Source organism: Sorex araneus, chromosome X, assembly GCF_027595985.1.
Source record: "Sorex araneus isolate mSorAra2 chromosome X, mSorAra2.pri, whole genome shotgun sequence".
In the NCBI taxonomy this organism is placed as follows: Eukaryota; Metazoa; Chordata; class Mammalia; order Eulipotyphla; family Soricidae; genus Sorex; species Sorex araneus.
This window is the reverse complement of record NC_073313.1, coordinates 24,953,685-24,969,427: the sequence shown is the minus strand read 5'-3', so window position 1 is coordinate 24,969,427 and position 15,743 is coordinate 24,953,685. Positions and strand designations below refer to the sequence as shown.

Sequence of the window (15,743 nt, the reverse complement as noted above, 5' to 3'; positions counted from 1 at the left end):
AGCCAGTGGCAGCGCATGAAGATGTTCGTCTTCATGTACACTGGGGGAGAGTGCAAACTGTGAAGCAATGCAATGCTCACTGTGCCCGTTGACTAGATATGAAAGAATGGCTCGTAACAAAAACATTTCTAAGCAAGAGATGACAATCTGGGGCCAAGAAAAAGGCAAAGAAGCATTGAGGTTTAAGTGTCTGTCGGCACCTCCCGGGAAGATAAGAAATTAGGAATCGGCCAATTCCTAGAAGAAATTGGCGAGTCTGGGTTTCGACTTCAAATGAAAGCAAGAGACTTGCAGGGATACGAGGGTACTTTCAGAAAATCAGATGTTTCAAATAAAACGCCTTCATGTTCAAAAATGATGTGCTCTCTTTTTTTATAGAAAATATCGTTGGCGGGGTTGGAGCAATAGCACAGCGGGTAGGGCGTTTGCCTTGCACGTGGCCAACCCGGGTTCAATTCCCAGCATCCCATATGGTCCCCTGAGCACTGCCAGGAGTAAATCTTGAGTGCAGAGCCAGGAGTAACCCCTGTGCTTTGCCGGGTGTGAACCCCCCCCACACACACAAAAAGAAAATATCGTTGGCGACAGAATAAGACGAACCAATAACTAAGATCACTTCATAACAGCTACAAAACGCAGTCAAAAAACCATGATGGTGCCTAGAATCTTCCCCACTCCCTTTCTTTGGCCTTCCCTCAATATTTCCTGTGTGAGTGCTTACTGGGGGACACACATGTGGGGAGAGGTAGCAAGAACTAGGAGCTCAGAGTCTAAGGAGGGAGCTACAGGCATTAACCGAAGAGCCTAAAAAATAAATAAAAAAATAAAGACAACTCGTAAGGGAGGCTGGTGACAGAGCACCACGCCTATAAAGGTCCGTAAGAAGTGAAGGATCTGCAAGCACGAGGAGCTCCGTGAGCGGGAGCACTTACCTAACCACGTGGCAATGAGGACAGCATCGAGCCCGTCGATTGGCTCACAGATCCGAACCACCACTGGGTGGACCTGCTGGGCCAGGTAGTAATGAGTGTCAATGGTTAAATTCTCCTGTTTCAGCAGCTGCTCAGGTGCATAGGCCCTCTGGTTCGCAGTGAGATCTGACCCATCCTACAAGGGAACATTACACAGATAAAATTGTGAGAAACTCAATCACATGCAGTTGCTCGATTCAAAAGGGGAGCAACCATTTAAATCCTAGGTGCCCAATTCCAAGCACCCAGAAATCCTCTTGACCTACTGGTAAACATTTGCAATGTGTCCAAGAATAGGAAGATCAAGGAGAACATCTTGCCTGCTGTCCAAAAATGTAAATCCAGCATGTGTTCTGTTCTATTTTTTGTTGAAACAAGAAACCACCAACCAAGAGGCATGACTAAATATTCCACGGGCCATATCACCGAAAATTGAGAGGTCTTACCAACAATTTGTTTAGTCACCAATTTGTTTTAGGAGTGATGTCAAAAAAATATGCGTGGTACTTTTACTACGTTGTTGTGATCCCTTCATGCTGGAATCTTGGTATCATCTTAAAGTTCTCAAGGGCACTATTTTCTAAGAGAGCTGTATGAATCACTTAGAAGAATCTGGTCACAGAAAAGCAACAAAGAAATGACATTCTACAGTAGTAAAAACAATGCAGGATCCTGGTGCCATGGCTGCTCTAGAAGGGAAATGTTTGACCACTGAAATGAAGGGCACCACACTGCATGCTGTTTACCCAGCTCCTTCTGCCTCAAGTTTGAGGGCTGCCTTTACCAGGGCTTCCTCCAATAAAAATGAGAGGCAAGGGGCTAGAGCAACAGCACAGCAGGTAGGGCATCTGCCTTGCACGCGGCCGACCCGGGCTGGATTCTCAGCATCCCATATGGTCTCCTGAGCACCGCCAGTAGTAAATCCTGAGTGCAGAGCCAGGAGTAACCCCTGTGCATTGCCAGGTGTGACCCAAAGAGAAAAAAAAAAGAAAGGTGGGACATTCTGCAGTCCATGGATGATGTAACCTAACCATCTCTGTACATCGAAAGGTCATCATTCTCCTGGACCAACATCCAAGGATTCCCTTCACCCTCTCCTGCCTGCAGCAGCAGAATAGCCAGACTAGGACACTGCACCCCGTCACAGTGCTCGGCAAAATGGATTCTACTGGGAATCTTAACTCTTTCATTCCAGCTAGTCAGTCTCAAGGCCGGCCCAAAGCAGAGGACTCCACATCACTGTTTAAATCACCAACAACTAGAAACCGGGATCTCTTTCTCTGGCTCAGCTTCTCCCGAGAATAAACAGGGTTTATTAAACCAAGCAGGTTCTGCCTGCTTGAAAAGATAATAAGATACCTAGAAAAGCAGAAAACTTCCCGTGGAGTGCAGACTTTGCCTGCTGGAGTCCTGGGCATTGTATGGTCCCACCAGGGACTCTCCAGCACAGAGCGGAAAGTAGCCTTCAAGCAGCAACAGAGTGGCCCCCAAACGAAACACAAAACACATTAAAAGAAGTAAACCTCCGATGAAAAGACTTGCTTATAATTATATCCAGGAATTCGCAACACAATGAAAGAAATTAGGCAAGATTAATCAACTTTTCGTTTGTTTTCCGGCGACCACCGGCAGTGCTTGGGGCTACTCCCAGCTCAGTAATCGGGGACCATGTGGTGCCAAGGATGGAACCCAGGCCTCCCGCATGCAAAGCATGTGCTGAGCCTGTAGGACTGTCTCCCAGGTCCAGTAGTAATCAACTTTAATTGCTGTCCCTTTCGAATGCTGAGTTGTTAAGAGTATGAGAAAGGTAACAGCCAAAGACAAAAGTTGTGTGAAGAATGCTGGGACAGTGATTTTCTGCACAGCTGTGCATAGACAAGTGTCTCAGATGGATTTTTCCCAGACAAATGAAATCTACAGGGCTTAGAAGAGCGCAACTTTTGTAAAACTAGTCGGTGGTGAAGATTAATGTTCACTGTCACTGTCATCCCATTGCTCATCCATTTGCTTGTGCGGGCACCAGTAATGCCTCCATTGTGAGACTTGTTGTTACTGTTTTTGGCATATCGAATACGCCACGAGTAGCTTGCCAGGCTCTGCCATGCGGACGGGATACTCTCGATAGCTTGCTGGGCTCTCCAAGAGGGGCAGAGGAATCGAACCCAGGTCGGCTGCGTGCAAGGCAAATGCCCTACCCGCTGTGGTTAAGAATTTTTCAAAAGCCCAGTAAGTTCCCTGCCTACGTATGTTTCGACAGTCTCAGGAGCGAGAAATGGCTTTGTTTTCAAGCTCAGGGGCAGCGACAGGGCTCAGAAGTAGAGCCCTTGCCTCAAATGCAGAGGGCCTGGCTGAGTTTTGAGACCCTCGTGTTTCCCAAGCACCTCCTGGAGTAGTGACGGCTGAGAACAGAGCTGGGGGTAGCCCCTATGTATATAAAGGGGCACCCCCCAGACCTCAAAAAATAATAACCACCTGAGGTACTAGTTTTAATGGCAAACTAACCATATTTCTCGCTGCATTTTAAAGACAGCGCTCAAATGATTAGATTTCAAAGAAGCGGTCAGATGGCAAGTTTTGCAGTGCTGTTCTGGCAAAAATATGTACACGGTGTAAATTCTATCCCTCAAAGACGTACACCGTATATACAATAACAGGCAGACAATTTTAATGAGAGGGGGAAAAAGCAATGTAGGTATCCTTGAAATGTCCACGTATTAACTTCATTCATGAAGTACATAATTCACGGAGACAACCAGATACAGTCAATTCATTCAAAGGTATATAATTGACTTTTGTAGGACGGAAAGGAGAAAAAAATTTTTTTTTACATTTTTGTTTTACATTTTTTTACATTTTTGGGTAAATGTAAAGGGATTTTTGAGTAAGTATGAAAACATAGGCATGCGACTGGAGCCATAGCACAGCGGGCAGGGTGTTGGCCTTACACATGGCTGACCCGGGATCAATCCCTGGCACCCCATATGGTCCCCCAAGCGCTGCCATGAGTAATTCCTGAGTGCAGAGCCAGGAGTAACCCCTAACCATCTCTGGGTGTGACCCAAAAAGTAAAATAAATAAATAACTTGCCTTTAAAAACAAAACAAAACAACAACATATAGGCATCATAGGAAAAAGAAAAACAACTAAAAAAGGTAGGAATTCTTTAATTAGCCGGTATACTTTTTGTAAGTCATTTCCTGCCATAGGCCCTCTCCTCTGGCCATGCCACACTTCACTGCAGCTCAAGTCTGGTCTTCACTCCCTGAGGACCCTACAGAGAGTTAAGTGCCAGTGGTCAGGCATGGATCGGAGGGTCTCTTGAGCCCGCCAGGAAACACAGTGCCACTGGTGAGTGACAGCTGCCTCCTGGGGACCTTCCATCTCTGGTCACAGCACAAGAAGGCCTCTTGGTTTCCCATCTCCCCCCACGATGGGGAAAGTTGTTTAAATGGTTGACAAGTGGACCCCATCAAACAATCAGGTTAAAAGGCATACTTTATGGAAATGATGTGTAATAAAAGTCAAATAAAGATTTAAACCTTAACCAACAATGCAACGCTGGTGGGCCCCAAGCACCCCTGGGGTGGTTCTGAAGGCCCTTGGGACACTTCCAGGGTCACCTGGGCAGTGCCCAGCACAGCAGGGCCCTCTCACCAAACCCCCATGTCAACTGGTCAAGAACTGCTGGTGGGGCCCCTGGGCCTCCGGAGCACCACGTGGGAGCCTCCTCCCCCACGCAAACAACCCACTTAAACCACCGAGGGAAAGGAGATCGAAACTTCTAGCAAAAAGCTTAGCAGATAGGCTATGCTTGGAGGGCATCTGTGCTCAGAGCAGTAAACAGCTCTCTTCAAAAAAAAAACACATCATCATGCATTTTGAAAAACAGAGTGGAAAAACAGAACTGTTAGGAAACACAAAGAATGACTGGAGTGCTGAAGAGCAAAAGAGGTAGGCAGCTCTGGTGAGCGAGCACGCTGAAAGTGGGCCTGTCCCGCTGCTATGGGACAAAGGCAAATTAAAGTCCTACTGGTTTTCTTGGGACACTGTGAGAATAAATTAACGAGATGAACCGTTCACTGTACTTTCAACAACAAGTTAAAACGCAGCACCACTGGATCAGGAAAATGTTGAACATACATCAAAATGCATTTCCTTGCCACGCTACCATCAGCATTCGTGCTTTCATCCATCAGCTAGGACTGAAGACGAGGGGCCTGAGCGATAGCACAGTTGGAAAGGCGTTTGCCTTGCACGAGGATGACCTGGATTCGATCCTCAGAATCCCATATGGTCCCCCGAGCACTGCCAGTAGCAATTCCTGAGTGCAGAGCCAGGAGTAACCACTGAGCATCACTGGGTGTGACCCAAAAAGCCAAAGGGAAAAAAAAGCCCAAGACAAATCATAACACTTAATAATTAGACACTAAGGAACCAAAGTTTGACTTTAAAATACATCAGTCATTGGGGCTGGAGTGATAGCACAGCGGGTAGGGCGTTCGCCTTGCATGTGTCCAACCCGGGTTCGATTCCCAGCATCCCATATGGTCACCCCGAGCACTGCCAGGAATAATTCCTGAGTGCATAGCCAGGAGTAACCCCTGTGCATCGCTGGGTGTGATCCCCAAAAAAGAAAAAAATACATCAGTCTTACTGCCATGTCGCTCCATCCGAGGGTTAGCTGAAACATAATTGCGGCTGAATTTCCAGAATCTAGATAATATTTCAAAGTTGTATGCTGCCATGTGCTCCTGTCAATAATAATGTTATTTTTTCCCATATATGTTAAAACTTTGGTGGAAAAATATCTGGCCTATTTACCAAAATATTTATTTGCATAATATGAAAATTGGGGTTTTTTTTGAGATGGAACTTGTCAGAGGCAATATGCAAAGCACATTAAGGCATTGAGAGAGTCAGACATTTATGGAAATATTTTCCTGCAGGAATTGGCTTTCTGTAACAGTTCTTAATCAAGGGTAACCCTAGGAGGGAGACGGAGTCAAGTGCTGATTCCTGTCCATGTACTTAAATCATTTGCTATGTACATCATCTACCACACCAAGGCGGTATTAGCAGACAACTTGTAGATTGTACAGAGAGCACAACTTGAAAACACAAACTGTAGTTCACCGAAGATCAAGCTTATTGAAATGAAGCTTAATCTTTGCTGAAAATATTCTTCCTGTGATAACATGATGCATTATGTAGTAATTCATGGACCAGAAGTAAATAATGAATCATGCCCTTTGGTAGAGAAGCCATGCCACAGTAACTATAAAGAATATGAACACAAGTTATATAATGACTTAAAAAAACAAGCGTTGATGAGCCCTCTCCTTTGCTCCAACTGAAATGAAAGGTTTCTAAAGAAAAACTGCTTGGGGCTGGAGCGACAGTACAGGGGGTAGGACATTTGCCTTGCATGAGGCCGACCTGGGTTTAATTCCCAGCAGCCCATATGGTCCCCTGAGCACCATCAGGAGTAATTCCTGAGTGCACAGCCAGGAGTAACCCATGTGCATCACGGGGTGTGACCCAAAAAGGAAAAAAGAAAAAGAAAAAGAAAAACTGCTCTTTGGTCCTACCCATCCCTGGGCTGTTACTCTCAAAAGAAACTGGTTAGTGATTTAGAACTGCATACCAAAAGGCTCGAAGTCTCCTGGAGGTGCTACCTGGAACAGAAAGAAGGCTGAGGAGGTAGGTTCTAGATGCCTCCAGTGAAAAGACAAAAAATAAAGAAACATAATAGGTTAAAGAAAGGTACATTTTTATTGTTCACCTTTCTTCAAAGCCATCACTTGAAAACAAGAAGGAGAGGGGACAGAGCAATAGTACAGCATTAAGGCATTGCCTTGCACGTGGCCGACCTGGGTTCAATCACCAGCACATCCCATAAGGTCCCCCCAGCACCGCCAGGAGTGATTCCTGAGTGCAGAGCCAGGAGTAACCCTTGAGCATCATCAGGTGTGACCAAAAAAATAGCAAAAAAAAAAAAAACTCAAACAAACAAACAAAACAAGACGGAGGAAAATGCACTTACTCTCTTATTCTACGTATATTCATAATGGAAATGTTTAAAAATTATAAAGGTAAAAACTTTGGTGCATTTTTATTAAGTTAATGTGCTTGGGCTGGAGCAATAGCACAGCAGTAGGATGTTTGCCATTCACGAGGCTGATCCGAGTTTGATTCCTCCGCCCCTCTCGGAGAGCCCGGCAAGCTACCCAGAGTATCTCGCCCACACAGCAGAGCCTGGCAAGCTACCCATGCGTATTGGATATGCCAAAAACAGTAACAATAAGTCTCTCAATGAGAGACGTTACTGGTGCCCGCTGGAACAAATCGATGAGCAACGGGGTGACAGTGACAGTGAATGTTGTGTTTGAACAGTGGCTGCTAGTTTACAAAACCTCTCTCCAAAATCATCTCCAAAACACAGGTCTTACAAGTTTTAATGAAATACAGCACATTTAACTAATTCTTTCTAAATGTTGCAAAACCAAGCAGATGAAACCATCTCTTTAAGGCATCAATTATTTGAAAAGACTTGGGGTCAGAGAGATAGGATGGTAGGGCATGTGCATTGCATGCAGCTGACCTGGGTTCGATCCCCCCAACCTTGCCAGGCGTGATCCCTGAGAGCAGAGCCAAGAGTAAGCCCTGAGCACTGCTGCGTGTGGCCCTCCCCAAAAAGTATGCCGCTAAGACAATGTGCATATTCAATATGAGTCTTAGGAATCCTAGTAGTATCACCTGACAGATGACGTAGGACACGGTATCTCCAGCCTTCAGCTTTCTGCCTCCTTGTGAATTTATCCAGAGGGCAACATGTACATGAGGAAGATTTTTTTTGTCAGGGTAGTCCTGAGGATCCTTCGTCAATGCCTGTAAGGGAAAAAAAAGGCCGGGGGGAGAACCCCAAATGTTATAATCACACCAAATGTTATAATCACAGCCGTCTCACATAGAACTGCTGTAAATTCATCTTTATTAGACTCATCCTAGCCATATAAACACATAAATGATCAGAGCTGCATGTCAAAGCAGTATCTCAAGAACTTTATTAGACACTCCACCCTGAAAGTTCCTCTTTCCTTCGTGAAACCATACGCCACACTTGCAAGAAAGAAACAGAGGACTCAAGGCCATGACAATTAATACTCAGGTATCAAAAAGGAATACTAACTCAACCTCCTCTGCGGTCTTAGTTTCATAGTTTAGCCCTGGTGTTCGCAATTCTCTCACTGACTAGAACTAGCCAGGCCTGATGGGTAATGCTCCTCTGATTTTACAAACAGTCTCTGAAGCTCGGGTTCAGAACCCTGGTGCAGAGCGGCCACTGCATGTTTGCAGGGGAAATTCTTTCACGCTTTCAATGGTTCACTTGACGCAAGCACTGTCCACTAAGATGCGTGTGTCCAATGGGCACGATGAATGAAGCGTTTAAGAATTCAGAGCCTCCAAGACCACGGCCATCTGAGAGCAGAGACCCTGGGGGGGTGCACTCAGGGAGAAGTCGGGGGGTCAGAGCCTCACGCCTCCTGCAGGTGCAGGAGCTGGAGGCCGGTCCTCAGCACCGGATGGCAACGTAGGCACCATAGCCCCCGAGCACCGCTAGGCAAGCACTACCCCGTCTGGCCCGAGCCTGGCAGCAAGGAGCAACCTGGTCCCTGAGCACGGTTTGGGGAGGCTCCCCCACCCCAGCCAAAAAGAACAAATCTGAAATTGGCGCCGGAAAGCCACCCAGGATTTTAAGAAAAATGGTAGGGACGAGAATATGTGTGCTGGAAAATGCAGGCACGATGGAAAGCCAGTGGAGAGGGAAAGCACAGTCTATGGGAAGGGGAATTCAATATGCACAAAGGGGAAGGGCCCAGCGAGGCCCTGGAGGGGAGCGTCAGGTCGGAAGACAAGAGCAACGGCGGGGAACAAATGGGTTGCTGCGCGCGCGGCTGCATTCCCTCAACGCAAAGCTCCACGGGGCTCCTAACACCCTTCTGGGAGGTTGCAAGATCAAAACCATTCCCCCAACGGTGTGAGCTGCACTGGCACTCCAGCAGCCTCGGCGCGGTGGTGGGGGTCGGAAGGCCAACCCCGCCACGCTTGGCACAGATCCCGATTTTCACTTGGAAGAATAATGGGCTCACCAGGGTGTGCCTCTACTTTGGACCGCTATCTATTACAGGGAAGGGAGAGGAGAAAGAAAGAAAGAAGGGATTGCCACTCCAGCTAAACAGGCAACAGGGTATGCTGTGTCTGACACAATTCAGACACAGCATATCCTGTAAATATCTGGAACCTTGTCAAGATCTGTACTACCTGAGCAATGGACATTTAACAAATGACCAGAAAATAGCGTCACTCATGGGCAAAATATCTGCTTGTGGTAATACTACAATATATACCAAGAGATTTTACTATAAAGGGTATGAAAGGCATACTGAGATAGTTTCTGGTTCCACCTTACAAATGATTGTTAGCAAAACACAGGCCAAGAACAAAACAAACAAACAAAAACCACACAGGCTTTTGGTGTACGGTCAAAAAATAAACACAGTTATTTTTAAAAAATACCGAAATACTTCTTTCCAATAACATGAGTAAAACTAGATTTCCTTCCTATCTCTCAACCCAAACCCACATCGCAACAGACTAGACACTCAAGCAAACACAAGAAACATTAAATGGTTTGAACTAAGCTAGACAGTAAAGAAATCTCAAAACTGTTAACACACACTTCTTTAGAGAAAAGACTGGGCTTTGAAATTGTTATATTCAATGGCAGAATAGGGGCGGGAAGACTTTAGGCCCACCCTGCGGTGCTCGGGGCCCACTCCTGGAAGTTCTCGGGAGACCGTATGTGGTGCCAGAGATCAAACTCCAGCTGACTGCATGCAAGGCAAGAGCCATACCTACTGTACTCTCGATCTAGCCCAAGAATTCTTTTGTTGAAACCATGCATGGGCTTACTGTTTTAATAAACGAGGAAAAGGGCTAAAGCAATAGTCCAGTGGGTAGGGTGTTTGCCTAGCACGTGGCTGACCCAGCTTCGATTCCCGACATCCTGTATGGTTCCCCTGAGCCCACAAGGAATGATCCCTGAGTGCAGAGCTAAGAATATGCCCTGAGCACCACGGGGAGCGGAGCGGCCCAAAAACCTAAATAAAAATTAGGGCCGAGAGATAGATAGAACAGTGGTTAAGAGCCTTTCGATTCTTGTGTTTCTCATTGTTTATCTTGAGACAAACATTCTCAATGTTTCAAGCACAAATCAGAATTCTGGAAGGAGTGTTGGCTCTGTGAGTGTCACAGCCTCTAAGACTTTCCTGAAAAAAACAAATAAATAAAAGACTCTCCTGGGGCTGGAGCAATAGCACAGCGGGCAGGGCATTTGCCTCGCATGTGGCCGACCCAGGTTCAATTCCCAGCATCCCATATGGTCCTCTGAGCACCGCCAGGAGTAACTCCTGAGTGCAAAGCCAGGAGCTAACCCCGGTGCTTGCCAGGTGTGACCCAAAAAGCAAAAAAATAAATGAATAAATAAAATAAAAGACTCTCCTGATCACAGTAGTAGAGATGACTTAGGTTTTAAACTTGGCAACAAATCGGACAAACAAACATCTCAAGCATCACTGGGGATAGCTCTGGACACACACAAGCATCCCCAGGTATGGCCCTGAGACCCCAGCACCACAGAGCCAAAGCAACACCACATCCTCAGACCCTTAGACTGTCTTGCCAGCCCAGTGAGCTAAAACTCCCCACTGGGGACCCGGGGCCACCTGAGTGCCACCTGGAATGCCCCAATAAACACTATACCATTAAAAATTAACAATGGTCTAATTTGTTTTGATCAAATGCAGTAAATAGCAACATAAACAAAAGCTCTTGGAGCTCATTTTCAGAGTGTGAATGTAACCCAGGACCAGGAAATTTGAGAATTGTCACAGAAGAAGAAAGCAAGTTGTTGGAAACGATTGCACACGCCAAATAAGAAACTGGTCTAGACCATGCCCTCAGGGTAGGAGAGGGCCTCGGAAACTCTACAAGTATTTGAATTACCTCAAACTTGCATTATGTCAAGTGTTGGGTGATCTGGACTGGTAATGCCATATTAAAACCCTACTCACTCTACTTAAGAAAACTGTAAGAAATCAGAGTAACTCTACTTAAGAAATCTTCCATCAACTCAACAAGTCACTTCAGTGCAATGTTAAGAAATTCTAAATTTCAGGGGCTGGAGCAATAGCACAGCGAGTAGGGTGTTTGCCTTGCATGCGGCTGACCCGGGTTCGATTCCCAACATCCCATATGGTCCCCTGAGCATGGCCAGGGGAAATTCCTGAGTGCAGAGCCAGGAGTAACCCCTGTGCATCTCCGGGTGTGACCCAAAAAGCAAAAAAAAAAGAAAAATTCTGAATTTCATCTGACACATTACATTAGTGCCATTTAGTGACTTTTACAAGCTAGTATTAGAAGGATTTATTTTTTTTTAAATTTGCTTCCTGGAATCTTAGGCTCAAGTTGGTCAGGTCTAGAAAAATCACTTGTGAAGTATTTTGTGCTACTTTATGAAATATATTTAAAGCTAAGATTGCAATAGTTCAGAAAAATCACACACGATGCTGGCTAAATTTCTTTTGGCAGAAAGACTAAAACCCCTATAATGAAAAATCTCCCTGCTAGGCCCCTCCACCCTAGGCTAACTTCACATTTTCAAGCCACACCCATAACAAACCCAACTGGTGGCCCTCTCTCCAGTTAGAAATACAGTCAGTCACACAAGCTCTCCCAATCCATTCTCATTGGAAAGCAATAAAACATAAAGAGTGTACTGCTCACACATTTTAAATAGAACAAGTATCCAGACAAAAGTTAGGCAGATGCGGGCTGAAAGTAGACTACAGACCGAACATGACGGCCACTTAATACCTCTACTGCAAACCACAACACCCAAATGGAGAGAGGGAGAGCAAAAAGGAATGCCCTGCCACAGAGGCGGGGTGGGGTGGGGGGAGGGATGCTGGGACCACTGGTGGTGGGGTGGTGGAAAATGGGCACTGGTGGAGGGATGGGCACTCGACCACTGTATGACTGAAATGCAAGCACGAAAGTTTTTAAGTCTGTGACTGTACCTCACGGTGATTCACTAATAATTTTTTTTTAAAAGCTAGCTAGTCAGTACACATCACCTTTGATGTGTCAACAGTTTACTGTAAACATACACAAGAATACCTATGCTGGGGCCAGAGGGGAGGGCATTTGCCTTGCACACAGCCAACCTGGGTTCAATCCCAAGCATCCCATATGGTCCCCCTAGCACTGCCAGGAGTAATTCCTGAGTGCAGAGCCAGGACTAACTAACCCCTGAGCATCACCAGGTGTGACCCAAAAACTTAAAAAAAGAGTGAGTATGCAATACAGTTCTTTAGCCAGAATTTACTGTCGTCAGATTAACACAACAGAAACTCTTCTTTATAAAAAAAGCTTAAGAGTATGACACAGTATCTTTGATGGATGAGAGCATCGTGGAAACATGAACCATGCTTTACTCATTCAACTTTTAACCCAGAATCTAGCATTGTGGACATAACAAGTGTTCTGCGTTTGATGTGGGTAAATGATTAAGCAAGCTTTAATTCTTTTAATATGCACTGAACAGCTCTTATGTGACAGTGACTATGTCAAGTGAAACAAGAAACAGTTTGAAGTTTTGCTACAAAAACTCTATATGCACAAACCAATCACACTAAGCATTAACTCTTACTGTTACTGATAACGACCCTGTAAAGCTGTTAATTACTGAAGATGGGTTCTTGATATTACTCTTTATACTTAATTTTAATAATCAAAATTTCAAAGTAAAAAGACCGTAGGTTTCATCAGAACTCAGAGATTAGGTTTTTACTTCCATAGATTTTTACTACAATCTTTTACTTATTAATGAAGACACATAAGCAGTAGCTATAATATTTTCTAACAACATGCCAATATTCCTGTTCTTAGGACAAAACACACTTTGTACTTTTATAGGCCTATGCAGATTTTCCCCTTTAAATTTTCTTAATTCTCATCACTCTTACTAAATTTTGTAAGATTTGTGAGATTTACCTATTCCATGTAAATTCTAAACTGCATTCGCACAGAATTATCCATAATATTTGCTAATTTTACATATCTCTGAAAAATTAAGTGTAGGATAACATAGCCTACAGTGCTGCCATCCCTTTGTTTAGCTGTAATCACTTCTCTGTGCTCTCTTCCCCAAAACAGTTAATCAGCTTTCCCCTAATCTGACTCTTCGAATTTGTAAGGTCAGACCTTCCTAGGACACTGAATATTATAATATTGCCTTTCCCCACTCCTTATGCCTTTTGAATAATTTGCTTTAAAGCAATGTCCTTTTTTTTTGTTTTGTTTTTGGGTCACACCCGGCGATGCACAGGGGTTACTCCTGGCTCTTCACTCAGGAATTACCCCTGGCGGTGCTCAGGGGACCATATGGGATGCTGGGATTAGAAACCGGGTCGGCCGCGTGCAAGGCAAACGCCCTACCCGCTGTGCTATCGCTCCAGCCCCGCAATGTCCTTTTTGTATAGACACAAGAAGACAATATTATGCTTTTGTAACTTGGGACTTAATTGGCTTCGAATATTATTCATTCCCAGGCAACTGCTTTCTCCACTTAAGCCTCAGTTGCCCTCAGTTCCTAGCATCCCAAAAGCGGGGTCCCGATGAGGGATGGGACGGGACGGATCCAGAGCAAGTGGTGAGTTATGTGCTAACCTGGCATCGAGATGGCCCTGGCCAAAGTGCCTAATTCTTAACTATAAGTTAAGAGCTTGATCATACACAAATGCTGTCATGATCCAAAAGTAATGACGAGACTAGGACCCTGCTAGGGATAGGAAAGTCTGATCTGGCCTGAGCACTGTAGTCTGAGATCGAGATGGCCCCAGCAGAGCAATTCTATAAGCTTTAATGCATTTCTTGTGTCCATACAAAATAATTAATATTATGAATTCTTATATGTTTGCTGGCTGAGAAGAGAAACACATTCATGGGACTCCGCCCTTGGGTGGATCTCCTGCTGAAGGAGAATCAGTCCTAGGAGAAGCATCCCCTGAGGGAAAGGAACCTTACCCCTATTGATTGTGACCACACCTATGTGTATGCCCCAACCCCCTCCTGCTGGGGGGATTTAACTAGGCTGTAAGAGTGGGTTGGGGGGCCAGATCCAGAGATCCAGAGAGAGAGATCAAGAACCGGGAGAGAAGCGGAGAGAGAGAATGAAATAAACTGATCAAGCAACCAGTTTGGCCTTCTTCCTTCCGTTGCCTGCCCTTGACCAACAGCCACACACAATGGTTCGAGAGCACCGACCGTGGGCAGTGAGACAGAGCTGCCCGGAGAGCCCGCGAGCGCACAAGCCCGTCAGCGTGCTTTAGTTTTTTACAATTAAGTATGTTTTAAAAATTATTTTCTCAATCTATCACAATTTTGTGGATTCGCAGGAAAGAAGGTGTATTCATCTCTATGTGGTTATCACCACCTCCACAAAAAAATCTCTCCCACATGTGGGATTAAAAAAATAGACTAATAAATAATAAATGGTCAAAAGATCTGAAGATGTTGTCTTTCTAAAAGCTTTTTTGGGATTTTTTTGTTGTTTTTTGGGCAGCACTCAGGGGTTACTCCTGGCTCTGCCCTAAGGGATCACTCCTGGCGGTTCTTAGCAGACCACGGAGGACTAGGGGGCTTGAACCTCGGTCGCCAAATGCAAGGCAAGCGCCCTCCCCTCTGTACTATGGCTCTGGCTCCTGAAGATGTTGCCTTTCTAACTGAGCTCACATGGGGTCCTGGTGACACTGGTGGAGGGACGCAGGCTCCCTGCTGACGGGTCAGCTGTTGGAATGAAGTATACATGAGAAGTGTGGGTAATCCTGAGACCTGAATGAAGACAGTTTTAAAAATAATAAAAAAACATGATAGCAGGTGAAAAAGACGCCCCGAAGTTCTTTTAGGCATGAGGACTTTGGACACACCTAGCAGTGCTCAGGGCCTACTCCTGATTCTGTCCTCAGGGAATATGCTTGGTGCTGGAGATTGAACCCAGGTTGGCCGCATGCAAGGCAAGCGCCCTTACCCTCTTGTACTATCGGCTCTGGCACCTGGGCCTGCATATTTCTAAGGCAGAACATGTCAGGGACAAAATGTGGGGAACAGAAAAAAATAATGGAGACAGAATTTATAAATCATGCACTTTTGAGATGAAAACAAAATCTGAAAGGAAATAATTTCCTATATGTCACAAGTGACTCCGTATTAGTAGGTTAAGTATTTCACATCAGTTAAAGAGCCAGTGTCAAGGCAGGTGTATGTGTTTTTTTTAATAATAGTCCTCTTTTATTGTACTTTCACATACATCGTTTCTCTTGTGACTCTAAAGACATAGTGATCAAAGCACACACACACAAAATGATTTAGCTACTAATAAATAGAAACGGAGATTCCGCATTTTATGAACCAAACAAAACCTCCGACACTTAAATCCAATGCTGAAATCAACTCGATTTCCAACCCACGTGGGAGCAAGCCAGGGGAAAATTGGCACACCCAATTATGCTATCAATTGGCAGAATCCTTCTACCAAGCAATTAAGCAAGGGGAACGCATATAGATTTCTTCTCCCCTCACTGATTCCAGGCTTGCCCTGCGAGCAACCGGAACTGGGAAGGCCCGTGAAGAAGGCTGTTCTCTGCAGACAGG

General features: G+C 45.2%; 1 protein-coding gene across 1 annotated transcript in view; it reads right to left on the bottom strand.

The window, feature by feature from the left end:
- The window catches only part of POLA1 (DNA polymerase alpha 1, catalytic subunit), a 329,365-nt gene that overhangs the window by 175,547 nt on the left and 138,075 nt on the right, over positions 1–15,743 (bottom strand). Inside the window, exons 31-32 of the mRNA XM_055123017.1 lie at positions 7,728–7,859; positions 933–1,107 (exon numbers count right to left, since the gene is read on the bottom strand). Coding sequence (XP_054978992.1) covers positions 933–1,107; positions 7,728–7,859 — 307 coding nt within the window. The remainder of the gene's footprint in view (positions 1–932; positions 1,108–7,727; positions 7,860–15,743) is intronic.